Genomic DNA, 26,660 nt, shown 5'->3' with positions numbered 1-26,660 from the left:
TAACAAAATAGATCTTCAGAAAGGATTTATTACATGCCCAGGGAACTGCTTGGTCATTTGAGCTGAATGTATATAAAATTTCTTCCCTGCTTACTGAAAGTCAGGGGTGCCTGAGTTCAAGCCAAGGCTTTTGAAGGCTTTGCAGCAGGATCTTCTTTATAGAAAGAAAACCATTTCATTTAATTTGGAGAAAGAAAGCTTTTGATAGCTTGTGTTGGGAATGGAGAAGGAAACTAGCATGCTTGGGCTCAGGAACTTGGTTTATTTCTGGGTCACTGAAAGTCCATACCATTCAGCATCCTTGGGGGATGTGAGTTAAGTAGCAGTAAGCACATAGCGAAGGGCTGAGATCAAATGGCAAAATAGATAGCACTTTCAAAGAGGTGAAGAGAATATGGACTTTTAAAAAGTGTCATCTGGTAGGGCAGCACCTGTGGCTCAAAGGAGTAGGGTGCTGGCCCCATATGCCGGAGGTGGTGGGTTCAAACCCAGCCCCGACCAGAAACTGCAAAAAAAAAAAAGTGTCATCTGGTGCTAAATACCATCAGATTCTTGGAGTGCTTGAATCTCCTTTAGCATATGCTTAAACCAGGGTTTTTAAACCTCATCACTATTGACATGTTGGGCCAGATAATTCCTTTTTGTGGGGCCTTTTCTGTGTATTTCATGATGTTTAGCAGCATCCCTGACCTTTACCTACCAGATGCCAATAGTAGTCTCCCTAGTCATGACAACCAAAAATGTCTTCAGAAATTGCCAAATGTCCTTAAGGGAAAAATCACCCCTGGTTGAGAACTAATAGCTTAAAAACAAGTAATGATGAGAGGACATACTGTCTCCGAAGGCCACTTGGTCACTTCAATGAAAGTATCTTAGGTGTATTATTGATCTTTCAATCAAGATTTGAGAAACTTATCGCTACTGGGCCTTTTGGCTAAGATCATGTGAAGATTTGAGAAACTATTTTAAAACAATGGATTATGATCATTTTAATACTGATGCTTCACTTGTTTTCTCCCTCTGTATCCCTCCACACTCAGAGCATCCTTCTCTTGGTAAATTGCATCATTGGGTGTACTAAGGATACCACTTCCTCTCCCCTTGAGAATCAATGACCAAGTGGCCCATCATCTGGGTTTAGCTGAAGGAATTCAAAATGGGCTGATAGTTGAGGCTGTCACCTTGCCTTTGTACCAGCTTTATCATGTGGGTCAGAAATGTATCATCCATTTCCATGTCCAGCCAGGCACAGTGTTACTCTTCATCAAACTATTACCTATGGTCTTGTTACTTATCTCACCCAAATGCTTGCAAGCATGCTTTCTTAGACCTTATACTGTGTTTGTGCCTGTCCCCTCTGTCAGGTAACTCAGTTGCTGAATGTAGGATATATCCCTCCATTCCCAAATTTGGGCTTTTTGAGTTTCCTGATCTAAGTCTTCATGTTGCCTATAAGGCCACATTTTCACTTAGACCAAGACAGTCTTCAAAAAAGGAGTCTTCTCATTTCAATGAGAAATATACCATATTTCTTATCTTAGAGATTCATGGTGTCCCTTATCCATTAGCATATTAAAAGTGCTAAGAGTTCCAACATCAGTTTCCAAACCTATTCAGGAACATTTGTTTTTTTTTTTTTGCTGTTTTTGGCTAGGGCTAGGTTTGAACCCGTCACCTCTGACATACGGGGCCAGCTCTATTTGAGCCACAGGCACCGCCCCAACATTTGTTCTTTTTAATGACAAACATTACTATTTGGCAAAATAGTGTTCCATAGAGTATAGTTTGGGAAACACTTCTCTTTTAGACCATATTTACTCCTTTGTTGTAATCCACAAGTCACTTTGTCTATTCATTTTATTAGTACATCTAACATTTAGAGACCCTTACCTTGTGCCTGGTGGTAAGCCCTTTTCATGCATCACCTCATTTATCCTAACTGTACTTTGTGATCAGTAGTTATCCCCATATAAGTAATTGGAAAAGGTTAGAGGTTAATTGAAATGTTCAGGAACAGACAGCTAAACTGAGACTTGAACCCACCTAGTTTGACTGTACAGTAGAGATCAGCCAACTTTTTTTGTTAAGGGCCAGATAGTAAAGATTTTAGGCTTTGCATGCTGTACAGTCTATCACATCTACTCAGCTCTGCTGTTGCAACATGAAAGCAACCATAGATAATATGCAAATAAACGAGCATGGCTGTGTTCCAGTTAAACTTTATTCTCAAAAACAGGCAGTGGTCCACACTTAGCGGTTATACTTTGTCAGCTCCTGCCATCTGGAGTCATACTTGATACTTGGTGACTGTAAAATACTGGATGATTTTAGCCTTTTGTATTTCTGACCCCATTCTCAGACATTTTTTTCTGTGAATCACTAGGCATCTCCTAGGCTGCTATTCTTTTTCCCACATTACGCAAAAACCAGTTTCATATTATTTTCTCCCTTTTCCATCTATGTGACTTAAAGCCTTCCTGACTAGCTTATCTGCAGGCAAACATTTTTCTCTCTTTGTGAGATAGATATATTTAATGAATGCCCCTGGGCAAGAACCCATGGTTCCATTAACTCCAACTCTCTTCTAGAAATGGGAATTGCATTTGCCACATCTTCCAGAGCTATTATTCTTATAGCCTTTCTTTTTTCCTTAACCACCTTTGATCTCAATGGCAAGAAAGCAGTGAAAACCATTACTCCAAAACGCTTAGCATCCTGCTTCTCTTCTGGTTCTAATCTTAGCCTTCCCCGAACCAATTGGAATGGATCGTAGACAGGGTCCCCTCTTAGATACAACCTCTGAAAAGGTGGTTCCCTTCCCATTTGGTTAGATGAGGTATAACTGTGTCTGCTTGCCCTCCTTTAATAGGGCTTCACCATTCTATCATCCTTTCAGGGCCAAAAGTAGTTTTCCCCATAGTATCCCCTCTGGAATTTCTATTGTTCCTTATTTTCTAGAACAGACATGTGGAACAAGCCTCCTGTTTCTCTCGTGGTTCTTGTGGCATAGCTTCTTTTTATTTTGAAGTCTTTTATTTCCTTAATTGTCCCCATGGAGCATGGTGTGTTCCTTTTTTCCTAGAAGTTACAGAACTCACCTTGAGATAAAAACTTACGTACCTCACACTTGGGTGGTTTTTCTCCCCAGTCTTTTCTGAATCAAGTCTTGATTTGCTTTTGCCTTATCAGAATCCTATACTTGTTTCTTTGCTCTCCAGGAGCTCTTTATTACCCAATAATCTACAACACAGGGAAGTGTTCTTGTGACCCTTCAAGCCCTTTCAAGCATAACTATCGTACATAAGATATATCTGGTAATTGCCCATCAGTGAGGCGACTACAGGCCCCTGCAACAAGCTTCTCAGCTTTCTTTTCTTTATAGAACCCTTTTAAGCAGCTGGCTGAAATAGAAATTTATTCCTGCTAACACCTTGACAGTCCCCATCTTAGCTATCCTTTACTTCACCAGCTCCTTGGCTGGCCCAGTGTGGTAATGCTTAGTCTTACCGTCAATCTCCATGCCCTAGCTTCCAGAGCAATTTAAAGAGAAAAGTATCTGCAAATTACAAAGGATCTTAAATTTTCCCCATCTTTCAGCATCTGTTGCACAGATAATCCAGATTCAAGTTCCCATACCCTGTCGTAATGACCTAGAAAAATTACCACTAGCTTGCTAGATCTACAGAGAAATCTTCAGAATGAGAAAATGTGTTTCTGTTTCTTTAGAATAAGAACAGTCAGGGCCCGAAGCACACAGGAGAGAAGAAAAAGGAGAAAACTGCTATTGTTGCTACAGCCATGGTAAGCTGCTGAGCTGGTCATTAAAATATGGTTGCTGGTGAACTTTGAAAACATGTTAAGAGGCCATTCACAAAAAGACTACGTATTATGATTCCATTTATATGAAATGTTTAGAAAAGGCAAACTAGATTAGTGGTTTCCTAGAGCTACGTGGGTTAGGCAGATGGGGAGACAGGAATGACAGCTAAAAAGGGTATAGAATTTCTTTTGGCATGATAAAAACATAAAATTGATTGTGGTCATGGTTGCACAATCCTAAATAGAGGCAGTCCCCAGGTTATGAGATAGGTTTTATAGGTTTGTTCTTCAGTTAAATTTGTATGTAAATTGGAACAGGTACATGTACCTATTACCTGTAAAAGCTTCCATTTCTAAGTGCTAGTCATAAGTCACTCAGGTATTTGTAACTCAGGGATTTGTAATACGTAATTTGGACGTAACTTGGGGACTACCTGTACACTAAATAACCCTACTCAGTTGTACACTATGAGTCGTATGGTATGTGAATTCTCTCAGTAAAGCTGTTACCAAAAAGTGTGTATGTGGTATATGTGTCTGCTTCTTAATTAGTAGACTTTATTATCAAATGGATCATCTTACTTTTTCTTCTGAACCAAAACACATTTTATTCAGGAATCACTAGAACATCTTGAGCTGAAATAGAAATAGTGAAATAGCTTAGGATACCCATTGGAAAGAAATTGTTTTTAGGAAAAGCTGGTGAATGCAAAAGGTACTCTCTAAAGAATCAATCTGTAAGAGTTGGTGAGGGCATAGGAAAGTGAGTATTTAGTATATTGCTGGGAAAGGCAAAAATGAGTGAAATTTCTCAAGGGAACAGTTTGGCAGTAACTACTGAACTCTAGGAGATACATACACTGCTTTAACAATTTCACTTTTAGGATATAAAGGCATGTGTACGGGATGGTCCTTGAAACATTTATTGTTTGTTGTTTAGAGACGAGGTCTTACTCTGTCATCCAGGATCATTGCTCACCACAACCTTGAACTGCTGGGCTCAAGGGATCCTTTCTGTATCAGCTTCTTTTTTTTTTTGTGGAGACAGAGTCTCACTGTACCGCCCCATCGGGTAGAGTGCCGTGGCGTCACATGGCTCACAGCAACCTCTAATTCTTGGGCTTACGCGATTCTCTTGTCTCAGCCTCCCGAGCAGCTGGGACTACAGGCGCCCACCACAACGCCCAGCTATTTTTCTGTTGCAGTTTGGCCGGGGCTGGGTCCGAACCCGCCACCCTCGGCATATGGGGCCGGCACCCTACTCACTGAGCCACAGGCGCCGCCCTCTGCATCAGCTTCTTAAGTAGTCAGGTGTAATTATAGGCACATGCTACCATTCTGTCCTTTTTTTTCTTTTTAACCCCTAAGGAGATGGGCTCTTGCTATGTTGCCCAAGCTGGTTTCAAACTGCTAGCCTCAAGTGATCTCCTACCTTGGCCTCTTAAAATGCTAGGATTACAGAGTGAGCCACCACACCTGGCCATGCTTACAGAAGTAAAATCCTGGAAATAATTAAGATAATACATTAATACAGGACTAGCTAAATGTAATAGATTACAGTCCACTTCTTCTAGATACTGTGCAGACATGGGAAAAAAATACAGATCTAAATATTGAGTTATAGTTATCTCCAAGATATTAACAAAAAGAATGATGTGCACAGTGTCCTGTGAGACCCCATCTCTAAAAAATAGTAACTGGATGTTGTGTTGGGCACCTATTGGTCCCAGCTACTTGAGAGGCTGAGGCAAGAGAATCACTTTAAGCCCAAGAGTTTGAGGTTACTGTGAGCTGTAATGCCATGGCACTCTACCCAGGGTGACACTGTCTCAAAAAAATAAAATAAAAGACATGTACAAACATATATACATTAAAAAAAAAATTGGAAGGATCTATAAATTACAGTTCAAATTAGAGGGAAAGTTTCACTAAGCCGTGAAAACTCATGTGCAGGTTAGAAAAAGGAAACAGAGCTAGTGCTGGGAAGATGCTTTGTTTTAAAATACAAAGTCAGAGAAGCAACTAAATTTCTGTAAATATTCCTGCCTTCCTCAGCCAGTCTCTAGATAATACTTAGGAATTACAAATGGAAACAATAGGTACAATAATCCCTATTAGCATTTGAGTCTTTTGAGATTAAACTGCCAGAAATTTCAGATTACTGGTATGTAAGTAAAATTGCATTTAATTGAGACAGACTTGATTTCCCCACAAGGTTGCATACATTTCTGCAACTTGACAGCTTCATAGGAAAACCTTTAAAAACCACTGAATTCCTGTTGGACAAACATAGGAAAGAAAGAAAAACCATTGAACCTGAAATTTAAGTCTTCTTATCTTCTTTGCCTTTAGGCTAGAGTTCTTCGGGAAACCAAGCCAATCCCTAACCTCATCTTTGCCATTGAACAGTATGAAAAATATCTCATCCACCTTTCTAAGAGGTCCAGGGTAAGCATTAATTTGTTACCATTTACATTTACCCTATTAAGGGGATCTGGCAAATGGAAGCAGTACAACTGCAGTGGGGAAAACAAACTACAATCCATTTATTTCTTTGCTCTATCTGACAGTCTGAATCCAAACATGTAAGGAAAATCAGTCAAGTGGGTATGTGCTTACTTTAAGTAGGAACTGAAGGGTTTGTCAGAAGTACACTAAAAATGATTTAAGGTGTTCTGGTGGGACCTGAGTAGGAAAATATTCCTGTGCTTACAATCTTGTCACAGGTGAACTTGATGCAGCACATAAAGCTCAGCACTTCAAGAGACTTCAAAATCAAAGGAAACATCCTGGACCTGGTTCTTCGAGGAGATGGGGAAGATGAAAATGAAGAGGTCAGTGCCTGCTTCTGCTGGAACATAGCTGGTGGCTAAGTAGACTGTCTGGGCACAGCCTCCAATTAATGGAAGGGCAACAACATCCAGCAGCTGGGGAAAGGGCTAAAAGGTGGTCAGGCAAAGATGAAAGCTAAGGACTCTGAAGAGAAGTGTAAAATTTTGGACCACACAGAATCCTATGAAATTGCCCAAATTTGTATACATTTTTGTTAGACATTTACAGGAAGAGAGTTGTGACAAAAGAATGTCTTGGCTCGGCACCTGTGGCTCGAGCTGCTAAGGTGCCAGCCACATACACCTGAGCTGGCAGGTTCAAATCCAGCCCGGGCCCACCAATGACGGCTGCAACCAAAAAATAGCCGGGCATTGTGGCAGGTGCCTATAGTCCCAGCTAATTGGGAGGTGGAGGCAGAAGAATCTTCTAAGCCCAAGAGCTGGAGGTTGCTATGAGCTGTGACACCAGGGCACTCTACCAAGGGTGACAAAGTGAGACTCTCGTCTCTAAAAGAAGTCTTGCTGTGGGTCCTGTTTGTTTGTTTGTTTTTTTTGAAGACAGAATCTCACTCTGTCATCCTGGGTAGAATGCGGTGGCATCAACCTAGTGTATGGCAACCTCAAACTCTAGAGCAATCCTCTTGCCTTAGCCTCCATTTCAGATTACTGGCATATAAGTAAAATTGGGACTACAGTAATGGGGACTATAGGTGCCCACCATAATACCCGGCTATTTTTAGTAGAGATGGGGGTCCCTCTTGCTCATACTAATCTCAAACTCCAGAGCTCAAGCAATCCACCTGCCTCTGCCTCCCAGAGTCCTGGGATTAACAAGTGTGAGCCACCATATATGGTGATCCCTGATACTTATTTACTTTTTTGAAACAGTCTTACTACAGTACCCTCAGTAGAGGACTCAGCAACCTCAAACTCTTGGGCATAAGTGATTCTCTTGCCTCAGCCTCCTAAGTAGCTGGAACAATAGGCGCCCACCACAATGCCTGGCTATTTTTTTGTTGCAGTTGTCATTGGATTAGCAGGCTTGGGCTAGCTTCGAACCCGCCAGCCTCGGTGTATGTGGCAGATGCCCTAACTGCTGTGCTACCAGCACCGAGTCATCCCTGTTATCTTTTAAACCACTGGATGGTTTTAAATCAGCTAACAGGTACAGCTGGGTTCAGAAACCAATTCACTTCTCACATCATGCTCTCATTCAGAGCAGGACCATTTTTACTGTCTGGTTAGGGCTTCCTTCATGTCATTCCAGTTCCAATTCTCCTGTTCTTTTGGTTTGTTACTCTTCCTATAGCCCCACCAGTTATACCATACCCCCATCCCTGCAGCATCTTTGAAGCAATTCAGTGTTTCCTTATCTTGGCACCTAATAATACTATCATCTTGGATTTGTTTAAAATCAGCAAATCAGCCTACTTATATTTCAAAACTATAAGTTTACATAAAATGCCCTGGATTTCTGACTTCTCAAAACCTTTTAACCTATCTTCTTTAGATTATCATATTCCAGGCCCTAATGTACTAATGTACTGGCTACATCAATTTCCTTTACCTACTTGGCATTACGTTCAGAAGGGTTAGGTAGCATTCTGATGCCTGTTGCTTCTCTATTCTCTTGTCCCATGAGTCTCCTTAGTGTAACAGAAGTCCTAAAGGAACGTGTTGGCACTGCCCTTCTGTACTCTGGAGGCCTCCCCCTCAGCATAATTATCTCCCATGAGAGGGAAAGCGTGACTAATGCAGGCTTTGATGAGAATATAAAGGGTTTTGTGTATTTTTATTTTCACTGCCTTTGTGCAGGTTTATCATCAGAGCATTACTTCTCTCCCCTTTTAGGACACTGCATCAGAGCATGGGGGACAGAATGAACCAGCCAAGAAGAAAAGGAAAAAAGAAATGAAATGCCTGAGTTAATGTGAACTTTGGGGCTTCAGCTTCCTTTCTTCACTCAACAAGCAACAGTGCCCCCTTGTCTTAACACCCCAAACCAAGCTTGGCTTCTTAGTTCTGAGCCCTCTGAATTTAGCTGCACCTTCAGTTAGAAGTAATCTTCTTGGCAGGTCTTGCTACTGAAAGGTGGCTGACCTTAGGCAAGCCCTTTTACAAAAAGCACAGCTGAAAGCCTGAGTTTGGGAGCCTGCACCACCCCATGAAGCTCCACAGGAGCAAATAGAGTGCCTCCAGGCAGAGCTATGGTCCACGCTGGCTTCGTTTTTCCAAGGAGCCTTTGGTGAGTTCAATTATCTGGTAAATATCCAGCGCTTCACCTGAAAGACAGTGCAAACTGGTTAGGACGCTGCCTCAAAAACCGAGAGCTCAGAAGTGAAAAGAAACTTAAGGTCAAAATGGAGGGTGAAAGGGTTGAAAATGAATTGCCAGGAATAGTAATGTAACATGTTAGGTGAGTCCAATTTTTTCTTTTTGTATGTTTGTCTTAGATACATTTAAAATAGAAAATAAGCTTTAGGATTTACTCACTAAAAAAAAGTCAACCTAAGAATGCACTTTGATTTATACAATAAATCCTCTTTAAAACATTTCTGGTGGGGCGGTGCCTGTGACTCAGTGAGTGGGGCGCCAGCCCCATATGCCGAGGGTGGCGGGTTCAAACCCAGCCCCGGCCAAACTGCAACAAAAAATAGCCGGGTGTTGTGGTGGGCGCCTGTAGTCCCAGCTGCTTGGGAGGCTGAGGCAAGAGAATCGTGTAAGCCCAAGAGTTAGAGGTTGCTGTGAGCACGGGGCACTCTACCCGAGGGCGGTACAGTGAGACTCTGTCTCTACAAAAAAAAAAAAAAAAAAAAAATTTTCTGGTGGGCGGCGCCTATGGCTCAGTGTGTAGGGCGCTGGCCGCATATACCAACAGTGGTGGGTTTCAATTAAAACAGCAGTGACAACTGCAACCAAAAAAACAAAACCGGGTGTGGTGGCTCACACCTGTAGTCCCAGTGCTGTGGGAGGCCGAGGCGGGTGGATTGCCTGAGCTCAGAGGTTCGAGACCAGTATGAGCAGCAGTGAGCCAGAGTAAGACCCTGTCTCTACTAACATCAAAAAAAAAAAAACAGCCAGACGTTGTGGTGGGCGTCTGTAATCCCAGATACTGGGGAGGCAACAGGACAGAGCATCGCCAGAGGAAGAAGAAAATCAACAACAACAACAAAAAGAGTACTTCGAACGAAGAAGAATGAACAAGCAAGCTGAAATTAAAAATTTAAAAAAAAAAAAACCAAAAAACCATTTCTGGTGTGGCTAAAGTTGGGGACAGGTGTAGGTGAAATATTTGAAGCTCTGGTATCTTTCATTTACTATAAAGGCTTTTTAGAAACATACATTCATTTTGGACCTAGAGCACCTTATAAAAAGTAGCCTAGATTATAGCACAAGCCAAGAGTGAATTTCTTCTCTGGTGCCCCAAGCTTCCTGTTTCCAAGACCACTTTCTAGTCTACCTCACATCCGTTGCATAAAGGAACAAATGTGTTGTGCTCACCCTGGGGAATCCCGTATCTCCTTTCCATCCCAGTTGGGTTGGAAGGGGTTTTACAGTCCATGGTCACTTCCTTCCTGAGGCACTGGTCAATATCAACTGCACTGAAAAAGGCGACTGACTGGGGCAAGTCATTCAGACCCAGCTTGTAGGCAAACATGCACCTGAAAGAGACCCAATCTCCTCTCATAGTCATGTCCCTGTTATGAACACAGACTTATCACTCTTTGAAGACAAACGACCTCGTATCCCTTAGGGCCTCCCCTGGACCAGCCCCCTCTGTTCATGTAGCTAAGCCAAGAAAGTGGAAGCACTACCACCGTCCTTCAGCCAGCAGCCTAACCTCCCAACAAGATGCTGAAATGCAATTACAGACTCAACACACTTGTTTTTTCCTCCAGTTTGGTACATTTTATTGATATAAAAAACTACTTCCCAGTATTAGGCCAGAGTCTGAGGAATAAACGAGCACTTTTTGTTAGCTTTAAGTATAACCCCCAGGAGATGATTTAAGAGGGCAATGATGACAATGTTGAATATCATAAACATTTGTTATTTACCCATTAATCAGGATAGATCATGGTTCCCAAACTGGTTCTGAGTGGCAGAGCAACATGGAACGGTAATATTTAATTCATCCATATGAACTAGGAATTATACTACAAGAAAATACAACTCAATATATAAAATATATATAAGATATTTTTAAATTTACATTTGAGTTTCCCCATATAATTTGTTAGCAAAATAACTTTTGGCACTTAGATAAAAGAAAAACATCTCAATTTTCTATGAATTGAGAAAAGTCTTTCAAAAGGAAGGTATGTCCCTAGAGGAACACACATTGAGATGTACTGTCTGGAAGGGCTCCTTTGATCTTGTCACACCCTCAGCAAGCTAGTCTTGATATGTAACACTTTCAAACTCAACAAATTTTTTTATTGAGGTCAATTTTTTTCTTTTACTGTTCATAAACTTGAAAATTAAAGACAAAAGCTAAAACTTTCATTTGGGGATGAAAACTCAAAACCGCCCAGCCTGGCTGAAATGGCTTTTCCCCAAGCCCACACAGGAGCACATGGCCAGGCCAGAAAGGCCATGGGCCCCGCGTACCTGGTCAGGAGGTTGGTGATCTGCAGGGCCAGGGCAGCTCGGTAGCGGTCCTCCTCCCGCACCAGGTAACGAACCTCATCGTGGATGCTGATGCAGAAACGCCCATCAATGGCAAACTCCTCAAATAGCCACTTCATAGCCACAAGCATGAGGTGTAAGTAGTCCACAGCAGAGCTCTGCACCACCCAGTTCACACGGCTGGTCATAAACTAGAAAGAAAGGTGAGCACATGTGAGAGGGGCTCTGCCACACACCAGTAACTCTGGTAGGTGAGGCCCAGAGGGAGCCCTCCCCTGCTTTCTCTGTGCCACCTCTTTCTATGCTCCAAAAATAGTAAGATACCTCCCCCTGGACAGCTGAGGGCTCCAGGGCTCGGCTGATACGGCAGCCCAACACAGGGGTACATGGCTTGTCAGACGTGGCAATGCTCTCCAGTTTATTGAACATTTCTGACTCTGTGCCCCCAATCCATGCTCGTTCAGCAACCACCTCCCACTTCTTCCAGCGGGACCTGGAAGACCAGGAACAAAGAGTCTTGCGCTTAGTCTTTTAGCATCTCAACTAAACAAAAGCATCACAGAGCTCTTCTGAAGCCAGCCAGACCCCTCCCCACATCCTTAACACATAAGTTCTTACTTCCGTGAAGCTTCTCTCTGAATCTTGCGCAGATCCTGCAGGGAAATCCAGCCATCCTCAGTCCTGTCCACAGGGAGGTCCAACTCCCTCACCAGCCACTCACCCTCATCTGACAGCCGATACCTGGAGATAGTGTCAGCACCACTGTTCCATGGGAGTGCCGCCTCTATGCCACACCCTGGGCTAGTAGTGTTCACCTCACTCAATTTCCAATTTCCAACACTACCCTGGAGTTATGCCCCTCCCGTAAAAGACGAGAAGGACCAAGAAAGGGCTAAGGTAAGGGGCAAAATATAATAATGGAAGCAGGGCAGTAAAGCAGGCCTGAGGTTCTGGACATTAACATGGTTAGGAGAGGGACTCTCACCTGCGAATGCCCTTGGTGACAGCGTACATCTGCTGGGCTTTCTCAGCTGCTTGTTGCCGGGTAAGCCGATGGTTGAATTGCATTAGTAGGCGTTCAGCAAACGGCTGCCCAGCCCCGTAGATGCGGCCGTAGTTGAAGATTTTGGCATGCTCACGGCTGATGCCCACTGTGGTGGCTGTTTTACTGTGTAAATCAGTGCCCCTACTCTTCCTGCCCTGCAATGTCATCCACCCGAAAGCTGTACAGCCTGGAGGATAAGGCAGCAGCAGTGAGAAAGCTCAGAACATTTTGCCCAGCCACCAATGCCCTAAGGGACCGGAATGCCTCCCGCCCTTCTTACCATGCATGCCAGCAAAGTGGGCATCTCCAAGCACAGCTGCAATCCACAGCTCCTGTGAGTCCACATCAGCACCCACAAGGACATAGCCAGGTGGAGCCTGCACCATAGCCTTCAACTCGCTGCCTACTCGGTCAGGCTGTAAGAAAAGTGAGGTCAGGCCCACCTATGCACCCAAGTGAGACAACTCCTGCCCTGTTCCTGGAGCCAGAGTCAACTGAAAAAGTGCTAGAGCCTGGGTGGTGCCTGTGATTCAAAGGAGTAGGGTGCTGGCCCCATATGCCAGAGGTGGCAGGTTCAAACCCAGCCCTGGCCAAAAACTGCAAAAAAAAAAAAAAAAAAAAAAGTGCTAGAGCCTGCTGAGAGGGAGGCTTTAAGAATGCCAGACAGGTCCAAACTCCATAGTCCAGAGACTCTCTTAATACTGACCCTATCTAGGTCTCTTACCTACATGGCCTCATCACTACCACAGCTGTGGATACTTTGCCTGTCATTGGTCAGAAGCAAGTACCCTGAATACATCTAAAGGAATGGCCACAATCATGAAGCCAGATTTGAATTAGAGTCCCACTGAACCCAGGTTCCTTTTCATTCTCCTTGCTCTCTGAGGTCCCAGTTTCTGGTCTCCTAGAAGAGGAAGAGCAGGGGCTGCAGATACAGAGGACACATACCCGGGCATTGCTGGCAGTAAGCCATGTAGGCTCTACAGCTCGTCGTGTGATGGTACCAGCAGTCACCACTTGGGGCAGAATGGCCCCATAACAGCCTTCCTCATTGTAGTCCGGATGCCTGGTGGCAGAGAAAAGTGAGTCTTGGCCCTAGGACTCACCCCAAACTCAATTCTATCCCCACAACCAAGCAACACACCATACCTGGTCACAGTACGGGGCAGAGCCGACCTGGGCAGCCACACCACCATCTGAGAGCTTATAGATACACACAGAGGATCAGCAGAGTCATGGGAAGTAGAATCTACCTCTTATCCCACCAAGACCATCACCCACTCAGCTTCAGGGCTGCTGTATTCCCTCATTGCTCAGCCTCACTAACTTGACTCAAGGTGAACCCTGGCCCACCTAAGGCCTGGGGCCCAGGAGCATAAGCCTTCTGGAACCTGGCCAGGCCTCTGGCAGCTTTTGCCTCCATTTCCAGGTATCCAGAAGGCAGATTTCCACGACTACTTTCCACAGCCAGGGCAGACTTCACCAACCCATCAAAGCACACTGCTCACAAGAGTGTGCTGATGACCACAACCACCTTGGAAATGGCCTTTAGGATGAATCCATTTGCCATTCCCAGACCACAAGACCCAGCTCCCAGCCCCTAAAAGAGCTTAATGAGCCCCCAGCTCCCCATGGTCCTCAGCCACACCCCCTGGCTCTAGGGTTCTGGAGATTTGAGAGAGAGCCACACCCCCTGGCTCTAGGGTTCTGGAGATTTGAGAGACCATCAAAGTCCTACAGCACCATTCGTTTTACATAAATGCAGAAACAAGCTGGAGAGAGACTTGCCCAAGGTCCATGGCAAAAGGCTCAGAGTAGCCTAGCCTTTGTAGGAAGGGGGGAAGGAGTCCCAGGACGGCAGAAATCTGACAGAGGAAATAAAAAGCTTGTCTGCCCTCCCATGGTGGCCTACCTGATGCGTTTATGTGCATTCCTCCAGAAAGAGATCATTTTGTTGATTTCCAGGGCACGGGGCCCACTGGCACCTCCTGGGCCAGCCTGCAGGGTGCCATCCTCCATCTTGGGCAGGAAATCCTTGGCAAAGGGGCTGCCCACATTACAGCTATTACCATCCTGCAGAGGACAGAGAAGCAAAGGATGGTGGCAGGTAGCAGATCCCTGGGTGGGGAACCAATATGGGAACCTACGCGTCTCTTAACACTGAGCTCTGCAGTCTGGGGCATATCCTTGATTACATCTCTCTTGTTACACACACTCATACACACACAGAGGCAATAAGACATTCAGACATGAGCAAACCTGGCTCCTCTATAATAAGAGATCAGTCAATAGGACTGATGATGTACAGAAGTCCAGACATAAATGCCACATGTTCCTCACCACCCAATTTTCAGGAAAAAAAAAAAAAAAAAGGTTCAGAGATGAGGATATTTGCCTGAAATCACTCCCACTACTAGGTATCATATGTAAAAAAGGACAGTCCCCTAGTTTGAGTCATGTTGGAGACCTGCTGTGGGCCTTGAACTCAGTGAAGACACCACAGACAGGCCATAAACCAGGGCACACACCTTGTGAGGCAGCTTGAAAAACCAGCAGCCAGGGAGATCCACATCATTGTAAGGTCCGTTGCCATGGTGATAGGTGGGCTGGCTGGCCTCGTGACTACCAGCAGCAGTCTGTAGGGGCCACACATCTAGGTCAGACCCTGCTGCAGCACCTGCATTTGGCAAGGGCCATGGGGTGGGAGGTGGGAAAAGGGTCTGGAACTGTGCACAGGTAAGCTAGGAAATGACAGGGTGGCCCTGAGATCTCAGGTTTCCTCCTCAGCCTCCCATGTGTGGTGCCACCCAGGGGTAGGACAGCATTTCCAAACCCCACAAGACCTAGAGAACTCTGGTTCCTAGGGAGCTACATGGGCATGAGGAAGCTGCTGCTGCCCAGCACCCACCCAGAGAACCCTTGAGCAGGTGTCTCGCTCACCAGAGCTTGAGGTTGACCTGCCAACACAGCTCGCATGTTCTCCATCTTGGCCTCAGGTTCCACTTCTAAGTAGCCCAGTTCTTCCACCTGGACAGGCCCGGGGACCAACGCAGTGAAATGGGGGGCCGGGTGGGCCCAAATCCACCAGCCCCTCCATGCAGGGTACTCATGCCAGGCCAGTCTGGGGTAAGCAACCAGTGCCAGCCTCCCATCCAAAAGGGCTGTCCCTTTCTTAAGAGAACAGACACCTCCTCCCCAGACCTCAAGGTCTAAGCCTGGCCTCACCGTCTGCCACATGGCACTACTGTCAGTGAGCAGGAACTCTTCAGCCAAGCCTGCCTCCTGGGACTCCAGCTGCTGCTTCCCCTGTTCAAGACAGTGCTTCCTGTACAGGGACTTGATGGCTCTGCGCAGAGAATAGAGCAGCAGCTGCTGATTACGAGATGCCCACTCTGGGCCAGGCAGCTCACTGGGAGCCTCCACAATTCCCTTTTAGTCCTCAGAATCAGGTGGGTTTTAGACAAGGAGTGACAAACCAACAATGACGTAGCATACTGAGGACAGGCTGGGCTTCAAGGCCTGGTCTGACTCAAATCCAAGCTCCTCTTCTATCACAGAGCTACCACCTCCTCGAGAAGGAAGCTCTAGGGGCACAGCAGTGGAAGTCAGGGCCCAGGCCCCAGCCCCAAGCTTACTCCTGCCCACACGCCCACCATCAGGCTCAAAGGAGCAAGGTTGATCTTAGCCCCTTCCATCCAAAGGCCCCACAGGCCTGAGCAAGAACAAGATCCCATCTCTAAATAAAATAGCCAGGTGTTGTGGCGGGCACCTGTAGTCCTAGCTACTAGGGAGGCTGAGATAAGAGGATCTCTTGACCTAAGAGTTTAAGGTTGCTGTGAATAATGATGCCACAGCACTCTAACAACTGCAACAGAGACTCTGTCTCAAAAAAAAAAAAAAAAAACACACACACACATATACAAACAAAGGTCCCATAAGTGACTCAGCCTGTCCTGCAGAGCCAGGACTCATTAACTCTGGGCCAATACAAGTGCCGTGGCTTCTCCCCAACACCTGCATGTCAACTGATTTCCCCAGGCCTTTCTCAACTATAAAATGAGGATCACCATCCTATCTCATGGGGCCGCCTGGGGAACAAATGAGTGAGGCACTGCAAGAAGTTTAATACAATGTCTGGCCCATAATTAGCACTCAAATTATACTCAAAAAAGGAAAATGGTTTGGCGCTCATAGCACAGTGGTTACAGCACCAGCCATATGCACCGAGGGTGGTGGGTTTGAATCCAGCTCCGGCCTGCTAAACAACAATGACAACTGCAACAACAAAAAAATGCCAGGCGCTGTGGCAGGTGCCTGTAGTCCCAGCTACTTGGGAGGCTGAGGCAAGAGAATCACTTAAGCCCAAGAGTTTGAGGTTGCTGTGAGCTGTGATGCTACTCTACTGAGGGTGACATAGTGGACTCTGTCTAAAAAAAAAAAAAAAAAAAGAGGAAAAAAAGTCTACCTCCCCTGCTACTTCCAACAACCATCCTGGGCATGTTCCTGTGAAGGCAGCTGTGCTGCCAGGCCCAAGAGTAAAGCATTAGTCCTCCCCACTCTGAATATCTCAACATCACCACCAGGGCTCTGAGACGCTGAGGGTGAGGGTAGCCATGGAAAAAAGAGCTAGAAAACAGATCCTTAGACACAAGCTCTTTCCGCTAGCCTGAGCTGACCTTGGTTTTCTCCAGCCAGCAGAAGGGTTCCCTAGGCTCCAGCCCCCTCCCCTGCTTCCTCACCTGTAGGGGCAGGCCACTCCAGCTGATTCCAGAGTGGTACCTGTTGGCACCTCAGCCAGGTTGTCCTGCCGCCCAGGTACCAGGTAGCCCCAGCCATGGCGCTCTGAGTAGTGCAGAGGGAAGCCATCCCAAGTCAGTGCCATGAGTTTAGGTGTAATCCGCATCTGCAGGCTAAGCAGGCTGGGGCCTGGGGTCCATGTGGAGTCATCTAGCCGGGGACAGAGCTTCCGGTACCACCTATGTTCCATCAGGAAGACAGCAGAGTCACATGGGGTTTGGAGGATGTGGTGGGGTGAAATTCTCTCTTCCATGATATGCTCCAGCCACACTAGAAGCCTTTCTGGTTGGAATCACCTAGAATAATTCAAGTATCTCAAAAGGAAAGACCCTAAGGCAGTCTCACTAGACTAGTCAGACACCAGGACACACAAGCATACCCTAGCTCATGAGGGCTGGGCACCCCCCAAGCTCCATTTCATCCAGGGTAACTCTGGCCAGAGGAGGGAACAGATCTGCCCTCCCCACTGCTCCAGCAACACACCCGCCACCCTGAGTTCAGTTTTTCACAGGCTGTGAACAGGGGCTGAGACAGGGTGAGGCTTCCAAGTGCCCACAGCACTCACTCTCAGAGTCATTCAAGTATAAAGTCAGCACCCTAATGTTTACCCTGGCTGCCTTTTTTTTTTTTTTTTTTTTAATCTCTGCCACTCTATGAGGTGCAAATGAAAGGTCATCTCCTCAAAGAAGTCTTCCCTTTTTTCCCCAGGCGCAGTCAGAACTGCCTCAACACTGCACGCCCTGTATTTCACCACAGATACTAAAACCAGCTAGACTGGCTGGACTAAATGTCCACCTCCTCCCAGGAAAAAGGAGCTACTAGAAAAGAGGAGCTGTACTCATCTATACCCCTGTGGCTGCCATGGCTGGTACTCAGTGCACTTTACTGAATGAGTCCAATAAGCCAGTGGGCCAGAATGAACCAGGCAGGGTAGACAGGAAGGTGAAGTGAACGAATGGCAGCAGGGTAAATAAGCACACAACGTACTTGTATGCCACCTCTGTATTGGAGCCCAGATGAGGATGTCCTGAGAAGGGCAAAAGGTGGACTTTGGATATGCTGGGGAGGGGACAAGGCTCACCCAGGGTGTCCAGGAAGATGATGGGGCCGCTTGGGCAGGAGTTCTATGGTCCCTTTCAGCTTCTGCAAGCTGGTATGGGCCATGACATCTTGCTGAAACTCTTCCTCCTCACTGGGGGGGCCAGGGTCTAAGTAAAGTTAGGGGAGACAATCAGGACCAGGATAAAGAACTCCCAGAAGGACCTACCCCAAGCTGCTCCTCTCTGGAAAGCTGGAGTGACCCCTTCCAAGGGCTCCCTGGTCCTGGGTCCTTCCCAGGGACCACCCCATGCTACCTTCCCACTCATGCTCCCCACCTTCCTGATCTATGGGACCTCCAGGGGCCCCAGCTCCCTCGATGGACAACTTGTTGGCTGTAGTCATCTCCTTCTTCTTCACTTTCTTAATTTTTTTCTGCTTAAACTCTTGTAGGTCCCACTCCAGATCCCAGAGCCAGGGGTCTTCTTTGTACCTGCAGAGCCAGTCCACTAGGGTAGGGCTAAGGCCAGGCCAAAGGCCCAGCCTTCCACTTGCCTATCCCTTGCTTAGATCCTGGTTACCTCTCTCCTGAGAGCAACTGGCAGGCATCATTGGCAAGGTCCATCAGCGACTTCTTCATCTCCCGCTGGAGCTCCTCGTAGGTACTCTGTGCCTCCACCAGGTAACGCTCCCAGTTCTGGTTGACAGGCAGGTAGGAGACACCCATCTCCAGCATGCCAGCCAGGGTCACAGGGTGGGGACACCTTAGGGGCAAACACCAAGGGCTTCCATAAATGACCATAGGAGGCAAAGCTTTGGTCCAAACCTTGAGCTAGTTTGGCAAGCCCCTGCCCAACCACCCATGTGGCATAGCCCCAAAGTTAAATACACAGGGGTTTAGTTCCAGCTCTATTGCTACCTAGCCCAGGGTAAGTGACTCATCTCTCTAAGCTTCAGTTCCTTCACTTAAAAAATGGGAAGAATACCATCCCATCCTCAGGGATCATGTGGGAATTACAAATCACAAAAATAAATGGCTGTCACTTGCTGAGTAATGACTGTGTGCCAGGCACTATACTACCAACCCCATACACCGAATAATCACATATGAACCTCAAAACTAGTGGAGTCCCAGTGACCCTTGAATAACAACATGGGTTTAAACTGCACGGGTCCACTTAAATAGGGATTTATTTCTGCCTCCGCTACCCCAGAGACAGCCAGACCAGTACCTCCTCTTCTGCTTCCTCCTCAGCCTACTCAACATGAAGATGACAATGAAGACCTTCACAATGATCTACTTCCACTTAATGAATAATAAATGTATTTTCTAACTTACTTTATGGTAATAATATAGTATATAACACATACAACATCCTATCAGTAAGGGTGCTTTGGGTAAAAAGCAGGCTACTAGTACTTAAATTCTGAGAAGTTGAAAGTTATCCCTACATTTTTGACTGCACAAGGGCTAGCAACTCTAACCTCCACATTGTCCAAGGGTCAGCTGTACCTTTATAGGTGTTTCACAGAGAATGATGAAGCTCAGAGAAACTAAGTAACTTGACCAAAGTCAAATGAGTAGGATACAAAAGCCAAGATTTGAACTGCATCAGGCTGATGCCTATGACTAACATCAGGAGACTAACTCACTAATAAACATAAGAAGGATGGATAAGAAGCCCTTGGCTCAGGATCTGAGTTCAGAGAAGGTACAGAGTAAACCAGGACTATGAGCAAGAAACACAAGCACCAACCCTTGGCCCTCCCCACCCAGGGCCTCTGTAGACATCAAGTCCAAAACCCAGGTGAACACCACTGATAGCAAAGGGATCCATCCTTTCAGTCTAGAAAAGCTAAGTCCTCAGCCTGAGAAAGAACTAGCACTCCCTGATTACAGCAGGCCTGGGTACCAGAAATTGACCTTCCCCAAGATCCACATGGGTTCCCCCTCACCTTTCCAAGAAGAGTGGTAGCTGCTGCTGGAAAACCTCGTAGGTGGCCCACACATCCTGGGCACAGTACTGCATCAGGTCCTGGCACAAAGTGACAGGAAGGCACTGGGTGGGCAGCCATCCCACTACCACCACGTCATAAGGGCAGGCCTGGCAGCTGTATGTCCCTGAGTTCAGCCAGAGTTCTGCCATAGCCCTTCCCAGAATCCCTCTCCAGCACCATACCTGGAAGTTCTCACGGATGTCCTTCATGCTGCCCTTGACAAACATTTCTCGAGGCTCCTTCTCTAAAGAAGGCCCCCCCACATAGAGGTTGTGCACTTCTGCCAGACTGTTGACGCTGCTGATATCTAGCCAGTCCCAGGATGAAATCTGGGCCAGAGCAAGGGACAAGGCAGATTGGCTTGGCCTCAAGCAGAGAGTTGGGCTGGTGAAGGGGTCCCAAGAACCCTGCTCCTGCCCATCCACAGTAAATTCTCACCACTGGGCCACTAGCTTTCCTCTGGGACTTCTGGCCTCGCTGTGTGCAGTGCTGGACCTTGTGCTTGCCCTGCTTGGCTGCTATCCACAGACTGCGCTGGAAGCTGCTTAACCCTGAGATGGCCATATGCATGCTCATGGTGTCCAGGAAGCGCATGCGAGAGCCCTAAGGAGGACGAGGACAAAAGGGAAGGACGGAGGCTGCAGCTCTGGTGTCAGCCTACCTCTGCTTCAATGGCATTGACCTCCAGACCTACCACAGTTGCTCATAAAGCATCCCCTCCCAGCATATAGCCCCCAACAAGAAACTTCCATCTTGCTTATGCTTGCCCCTCAACCTTTGAGTAGCCTGCCCTCCCAAACCCAGGTCACTAATGGCTAGTCAGCCCCAATATGTAAGTCCTTCCTGACTTCCAACAGCTATGAGCGACTTGGGTATAAAGTAGCCAAAACAAGGCCTCCAGAGCTATGGGGTTTGGCCCCCAGCCCTGGCACTCACAAGCTTTATTATCCTGGGCAAGTCAACAAGGCTGTCTGAGCCTCAGTACCCTCAACTAGAGGCAAAGGTTGCTCTCTCCTGTCCTGCCTTTCTCCCAGGGATGTCCTGAAGACACAATGAAAAAGCACCCTCATAAGATGAAGAACTGCTGTTTCTACACACAGGGCTCAGTCGGGAGTGTTTGCTACATATGTGTTATTCAAACCCTTCTAATAATCCTATGAAGCTTCTATAGTCTTATAGAAGTCTTATAGTCTTAATCCTAAGCTTCTATAGTCTCTCTCTTTTTACTAAGGCTTAGCTTAGAGATGTTAAGGAGTTCACTCCACTTATCAGTGGCTAAGGCAAGCTGTGAGCCTAGGCTGGGGTTCAGAGCCTTCAAGACCCACACTAAGCCCTAAAATACTATACAAAGATAAGGGTCATATCACCCTGAGACAACTCATATGCTATACTGGGCTTGCCTGGGTATAGTACAGTTGGACATAAATATCAGAGGACAGAATCAGTAAACAGGTAGCTCTGCAACAGGTGGCTGCTGAGGGGATGGAGACACTGGCCAGGAAAGCAGTGCCTGTCCTGGCCACTGAGAGCAGAGCTCCCAGCCCGCCCAGCGTTAGATGCTGCTGCTGGCCCCAGGAACCTTACCTGGATCAGGTACTGCTCCCTGATGTGGGCTCGGTCAAAGCAAACGTTATGGCCCACCACCAACTGCTCCTGCCAATCTCTCTGGGTGGGGCTGCCAGCACTGGCAGAGACCTCCAGGGGGATGAGGTCAGCCGGCGACAGCTGGCTGGTCCAAGAGTAACGCTCTTCCACCAGCCGCCGGCTGCACCAGGAATACCTGAAGGAGGTGAGAGGCAGGCAGGTTCACCAAGGAGGCATTAAGCTTTGCTACACAATACCCTCTGCACACCTACCACCACATGCCAGGTCCTACACTAGCAGCTGAGGACAAAAATGAGACCAAAGGGTACTCCTGATCTTCCAAGAGCTACACATTAGGTGGGGTGGGGTGTGTATGCTGGGACTCGGGGTCACAAAAGTTTTATTACTTTTAAGTTCCCATGTATAAACATGGGGCTTAGTGCTAGAGTATCAGGCGCCATGTGCAGGCATTTCAGCCTGGGCCAGGGAGGTGCCTGGTAGGCCAGGTGTTCACTGAGTCTACCGTCTGGCTCTGAGGTGTACTATGAATACTATCAACCCCTCATGTCTATAGGCACCAAACAATAAGTGTTCAAAGTGCTAGTAAAGGAGACAGACAACAATAATGGAACCAAAAGTAAGTATTTTCTTTTTAATTGAAGTGGCATTTAAAAAAAAAGACAAATGCTGCATACATGTACAGGATGAATCATCTGACAGCTGAAAACATTCTGAAGAACAAAGAGCAAATCACACACCTTGTAGAACTTACTACCCTCAGTGAGAGACCAGGGAAAGTGCCAGAATGAGAAAATGTATGCACATGTGCTAAGGTGAGGGATGAAGGAACAGATGTGAGTACTGCTTGTTGGGGGCCTGACACTGATTCAAGACAAGGCTAGTTTGCTCAAAATCCACAGGCTAAGTGTGGGGAAAGTGATTTTCAACCTGTGTGCCACAAAGTTTTTAAAGATCATTAATTAAATTATTTTTGAAAAAAGTTCAAAGCACAGTAAGTATATCCTTTTCTTTTTACTCCTTTTTTGATCAACACACAAATTTAAGTGTGCCACCAAAGTTTAACTGTAGGTTCAAGTGTGCTATGAGGAAAAAAGTTTGAAAAACACTGGTCTATGGGCGGCGCCTGTGGCTCAGTGAGTAGGGCGCCGGCCCCATATGCCGAGGGTGGCGGGTTCAAACCCAGCCCCGCCCAACTACAACAAAAAAATAGCCGGGCGTTGTGGCGGGCGCCTGTAGTCCCAGCTGCTCTGGAGGCTGAGGCAAGAGAATCGCGTAAGCCCAAGAGTTAGAGGTTGCTGTGAGCCGTGTGATGCCACGGCACTCTACCCGAGGGCGGTACAGTGAGACTCTGTCTCTACAAAAAAAAAAAAAAAGAAAAACACTGGTCTAGGCCCACTCAGCATCAAAGTGAGTAATGAGGCCACATGTGTGGATGCAGAGGAGCTCCCTGAAACTTTTATGGAAAGGAGGATTATCTGCATCAACAGATTCAAAAAACATAAAACTAGTTTCTTCCAAAGGGAAAGCAAAAAAAAGTTCCTAGTTTTAAACCTGGAAAGCCTAACTTATACTCTGAATGGTGGGAATACGCTAGGGGACTGAAGCGCCCCCCCCTTCAACTTAGCAAGTCAAAGCCCTTAAAAACAGAAGAAAAGGCTATATAATGCCAAATAGCCAAGGCCATGGTGATGACAGGGATTTCATTAACAATAAAAAACCACACTGGTGTCAGATGCTGGTCTGCAGCTGTGAATAAAGCCATCTTATTATGAACTTATTTGTAATTAAAAAAAGCCAAAGACAAACACCTTAGGTACATTTAAAATGAACTGAAACCTATGCCATTAATACTATGGTTTTCAGCTGAATCTGAGATAATTACTGCTGGGCTGAGTGCTGCTCCTCTAGCCTGATGACCAAAGAAAGCCCTTACCCATAGCCTTTGAGAAGCTGCCCTGTGGGGTGGCTGTCCAAGGCTTCACCCTCCCACTGGAAATTATGAGCTGCTCAGGTACCCAATGTTAAACAGCCATATGGCAGGGGCATGCCCAGGTTCAAAATGGAATGCTATGAGGGGACCATCTGGCACCCCCCTGCACCCACATGGTCACACTCTCAGGAGGAAGGTCCCAGAATGAGCCCAGGCCTTAGCAATGACTTCTGCCATCAGGCAAACTAAGCAATGCCCCCAACACCACTGGCAAGAATGGAATGAGAATGAGGGCAAAATGGGAAGGACAGGGAGAGAAAGGAAAGGTAAGCAGTTACAAAAGGGAAGAGGAGGAAAAGAAAAGGAGATTTTAGGTAATTGTGCCAAAAATGACCAACAGATCAAAAAAAAACAAGTATTTCTGGTCACTGGTTTCCAAATTTTCTTTCAGCCACCAAAGCCTACTTTATCTTTTCAAATGATGGCTGGTATTCCCCTTTACTTTGACCGTCAAGTTGCATAATAATAAGTACTGTGATTCTTATTGTAATTGGAACTCAATCAATGCAGAATCATCTAGTTTTGCTCTTTTCAGCCCTTAATGCCTACCTTATCTATTTAGCCATGTTTTCACCATTTTCAACTGCATATTTAACATTTCGCAGCTTTCTTTACAAAGATGTAGCTTCCAATAGGAATAAAGAAACTGCCAACTTTTTTTTGCTGGCCATGCCTGAAAGCATTAAGGTTGTAAATAGTATTTTAATCCTGGAATGAAGAATAAAAAAAGGGGAGAAACAGTACTGCCATCATTGTTTGAAAAAGAAACTTGGGTAGCACTTAGAAAGTTATTTAAAAAGAAAAGAGAGTTTGGATATACCCGTTTGGGACCAAAATGCCTGATTGGAAGGCTACAGAAAGGAAGCAACATTTCTCAACTAGGGGTAGGGAGGGGATGCCACCTCTAAGAGGCATTTGGAAACATTGCAGGGGATTTGGTTTGGTGTTTATGGGAAAGGCTGGGGATAATAAATGTCTTGTACTGCCTCTGGCAGTCCCACAAAAAGGGGATTCCTCTGGCCCAAAATAACCAATAGCATCCCCAAACAGAAACATTTTTCCAATGTCTTTTCCGACTTACAACTAACTTCTCATGAAGCCATCAGGGGAGGGGAATAAAGACACCAAATTGTGGTGATCACCAGTGGTAGTCTAGAGTGCAACACTAGTGTGAATCTCTACGTGGCCCTTATCACCTTCTAACATTTGTTTAGGTGTTTGTTTACTGCCTGTATCTTCCCACCAGAGAGAGTCCCATAGAAGCAGGGATTAAGCTTGTTTAGGTCACCACCATTATCAGCAGTCCTTAAATGAGCACCCAGCACATATAGGAGCTCAGTAAATATTCACTGAAACAAACTATTAAGCCGGGACCCCTATGCGTACTAAAGTCCCCTGTTCCCAACCCCTACTTACCAGGCCGAGGGGGATATGGCCACCGCCAATGTGGGGCAAGTTCCCTCTGCCAAGCAGACCTCCACGTCGAACACCAGGGCCCGCTCCTCGGGGATGGCCACGGGTACGGCCTCCCCCTCGGGGCCGTATCGGGTCCAGCCCTCCGCCCAGGCCCAGCTCGGGGGCTGCGGGGGCAGCTGGGCCTGCAATAGCAAGTTGGCCGCCTCCAGGTAGGGCAGGCTCTGCTTCTGGGCCAAGAGGCGGAAGTGCTGGTCCAGGTTGCCCCCGTAAAGGGGCGGCAGGCGCAGCTCCACGTCGGGCAAGGGCACGGTTGAGAGCCCCCAGAGCCCGTGCTTCTGCAGGTGTTCGACGCTGCGGCGCACCGCGGCTTCGCTGGGCATCTCCCCTCCGTGCCCGAAGATTTGCTCGTGCAGCCCTTTCGAGAGCATCTGGATGTTCAACAGGTTGTGCCGAAGCTGCGTGCCCTCCGAGGATGGCACCTGCGGCTGCTGTGGCTGCTGCTGCCCGTCGCTGGGCACGGGGACGGAGCCGGAGCTGGAGACCCAGCGCACTGGAGCTGGAACTGGCCCTGGCACGACGGTGGCGACGGCCACCTTCTTCCAGAGCAGGCGGTTCATTGTTGGTGCAGGGAGCCCCCCGCTGGGAGTCAGAACACCTGTCTTTGGGCTCCAGCTTGGCTGCTTTTACTGGGTGAAAGACTTGGAGAGAGACACGTCCTGTCTCTGTTTTCCTGTCAGTGAAATGAGTCTGACCATGCCTGCCTTCCACCCACAAATCCTAAAGGAGATACACAATATAAAGTGTTATTACACACACGGATAATGTGTTGTTATTAACAATCACCGTTCCTTCAGCATTTACTGCATCCTAGGCAGTGTGCCAGGCACTGGAGGTACATTTTCTGTGACTCCTCAAAACAACCTTGGGAAACATCAATACCCCTCCGCGTAGGTCCGTCAGGGAACTTGGAGGAAGTGAGGCAGCAGTTAAGAACACAGATCCGGAGCAGGACGACGCGGGTTTGAATCCTGCCTCAGCTCTTAAGAGCTGTGTGACCTTGGGCCAGGTCCTAAGGCCCCAATATCCTACTCTGTAAAATGGGGTTATGGATTCCACCTGTCACACAAGACTGCTGTCTGGATGACAGAGAGCTCAGATTTCGCGTGCCCCTACACTCAGCAGGCGCTCGACAAATGGTGGCCGCCACATCGCGACAGCCATAGCCCGAAGGCCTAGGCTGAGAGGTGCCAGGGCTCGGATTCGAACTCACCGGACCGGCCACCGTCCCCCAAAGCCTCCTCCCACGCCCGGCCCTGGGCACAGCTGGCCGAGGGCGCCCTGCAGGGGGCGTCGACGGCCGCCCCCCACGCGCCAGGCCAGCGCCTGCCCTCAGCGGTAGCGCCGCGGTGCGCCCTGGGACCTGCCTCCGCCCGGCTCCGAGCCCCGCTCCCTGACAGGAGGGGCCGCACCGCGGCTCAGCGACCCGGCCACC

General features: G+C 47.1%; 2 protein-coding genes across 5 annotated transcripts in view; one reads left to right on the top strand and one right to left on the bottom strand.

Moving 5' to 3' along the window:
* FANCI (FA complementation group I) overlaps positions 1 to 8,585 on the top strand; it is an 85,973-nt gene extending 77,388 nt beyond the window's left edge. For all 3 annotated transcript variants that reach the window (XM_053581666.1, XM_053581665.1, XM_053581667.1), the window contains exons 35-38: positions 3,727 to 3,801; positions 6,172 to 6,267; positions 6,546 to 6,653; positions 8,502 to 8,585. In XM_053581666.1, the coding sequence (XP_053437641.1) occupies positions 3,727 to 3,801; positions 6,172 to 6,267; positions 6,546 to 6,653; positions 8,502 to 8,579 (357 nt within the window). In that variant the 3' untranslated portion in view covers positions 8,580 to 8,585. The remainder of the gene's footprint in view (positions 1 to 3,726; positions 3,802 to 6,171; positions 6,268 to 6,545; positions 6,654 to 8,501) is intronic.
* On the bottom strand, positions 8,440 to 25,936 carry POLG (DNA polymerase gamma, catalytic subunit). Of its 2 annotated transcripts, none has more exons than XM_053581668.1 (22): positions 25,169 to 25,936; positions 21,742 to 21,937; positions 20,596 to 20,760; positions 20,340 to 20,486; positions 20,116 to 20,195; positions 18,741 to 18,923; positions 18,498 to 18,652; positions 18,203 to 18,329; positions 17,064 to 17,300; positions 15,550 to 15,670; positions 15,265 to 15,351; positions 14,853 to 14,960; positions 14,237 to 14,397; positions 13,474 to 13,527; positions 13,273 to 13,390; positions 12,605 to 12,740; positions 12,265 to 12,511; positions 11,898 to 12,020; positions 11,604 to 11,772; positions 11,262 to 11,470; positions 10,152 to 10,312; positions 8,440 to 8,932 (listed from the first exon to the last, which is right to left on the bottom strand). In XM_053581668.1, the coding sequence occupies exons 1-22, from the start codon at positions 25,783 to 25,785 to the stop codon at positions 8,856 to 8,858; spliced, it is 3,678 nt and encodes a 1,225-aa protein (XP_053437643.1). In that variant the 5' UTR covers positions 25,786 to 25,936; the 3' UTR covers positions 8,440 to 8,855. The 2 variants fall into 2 exon arrangements, 1 of the variants encoding a protein (XP_053437643.1); XR_008378243.1 differs by lacking the exon at positions 8,440 to 8,932 and adding an exon at positions 10,709 to 10,807 and having other exon boundaries at positions 10,177 to 10,312.
* Positions 25,937 to 26,660: the final 724 nt, after the last annotated feature.

This window comes from Nycticebus coucang, chromosome 2 (assembly GCF_027406575.1).
Source record: "Nycticebus coucang isolate mNycCou1 chromosome 2, mNycCou1.pri, whole genome shotgun sequence".
Lineage (NCBI taxonomy): Eukaryota > Metazoa > Chordata > Mammalia > Primates > Lorisidae > Nycticebus > Nycticebus coucang.
The sequence above is the reverse complement of the archived record's forward strand: the minus strand, read 5'-3'. Positions and strand labels throughout refer to the sequence as shown.

Coding starts and splice junctions, on each gene's coding strand:
- POLG (XM_053581668.1), bottom strand. CDS start 25,785: ATGAACCGCCTGCTCTGGAAGAAGGTGGCCGTCGCCACCGTCGTGCCA. Junction 13,528..14,236: donor AATGCACATAAACGCATCAG/GTAGGCCACCAT, acceptor TGTATCTATAAG/CTCTCAGATGGTGGTGTGGC. Junction 8,933..10,151: donor GAGATACGGGATTCCCCAGG/GTGAGCACAACA, acceptor ACTGTCTTTCAG/GTGAAGCGCTGGATATTTAC.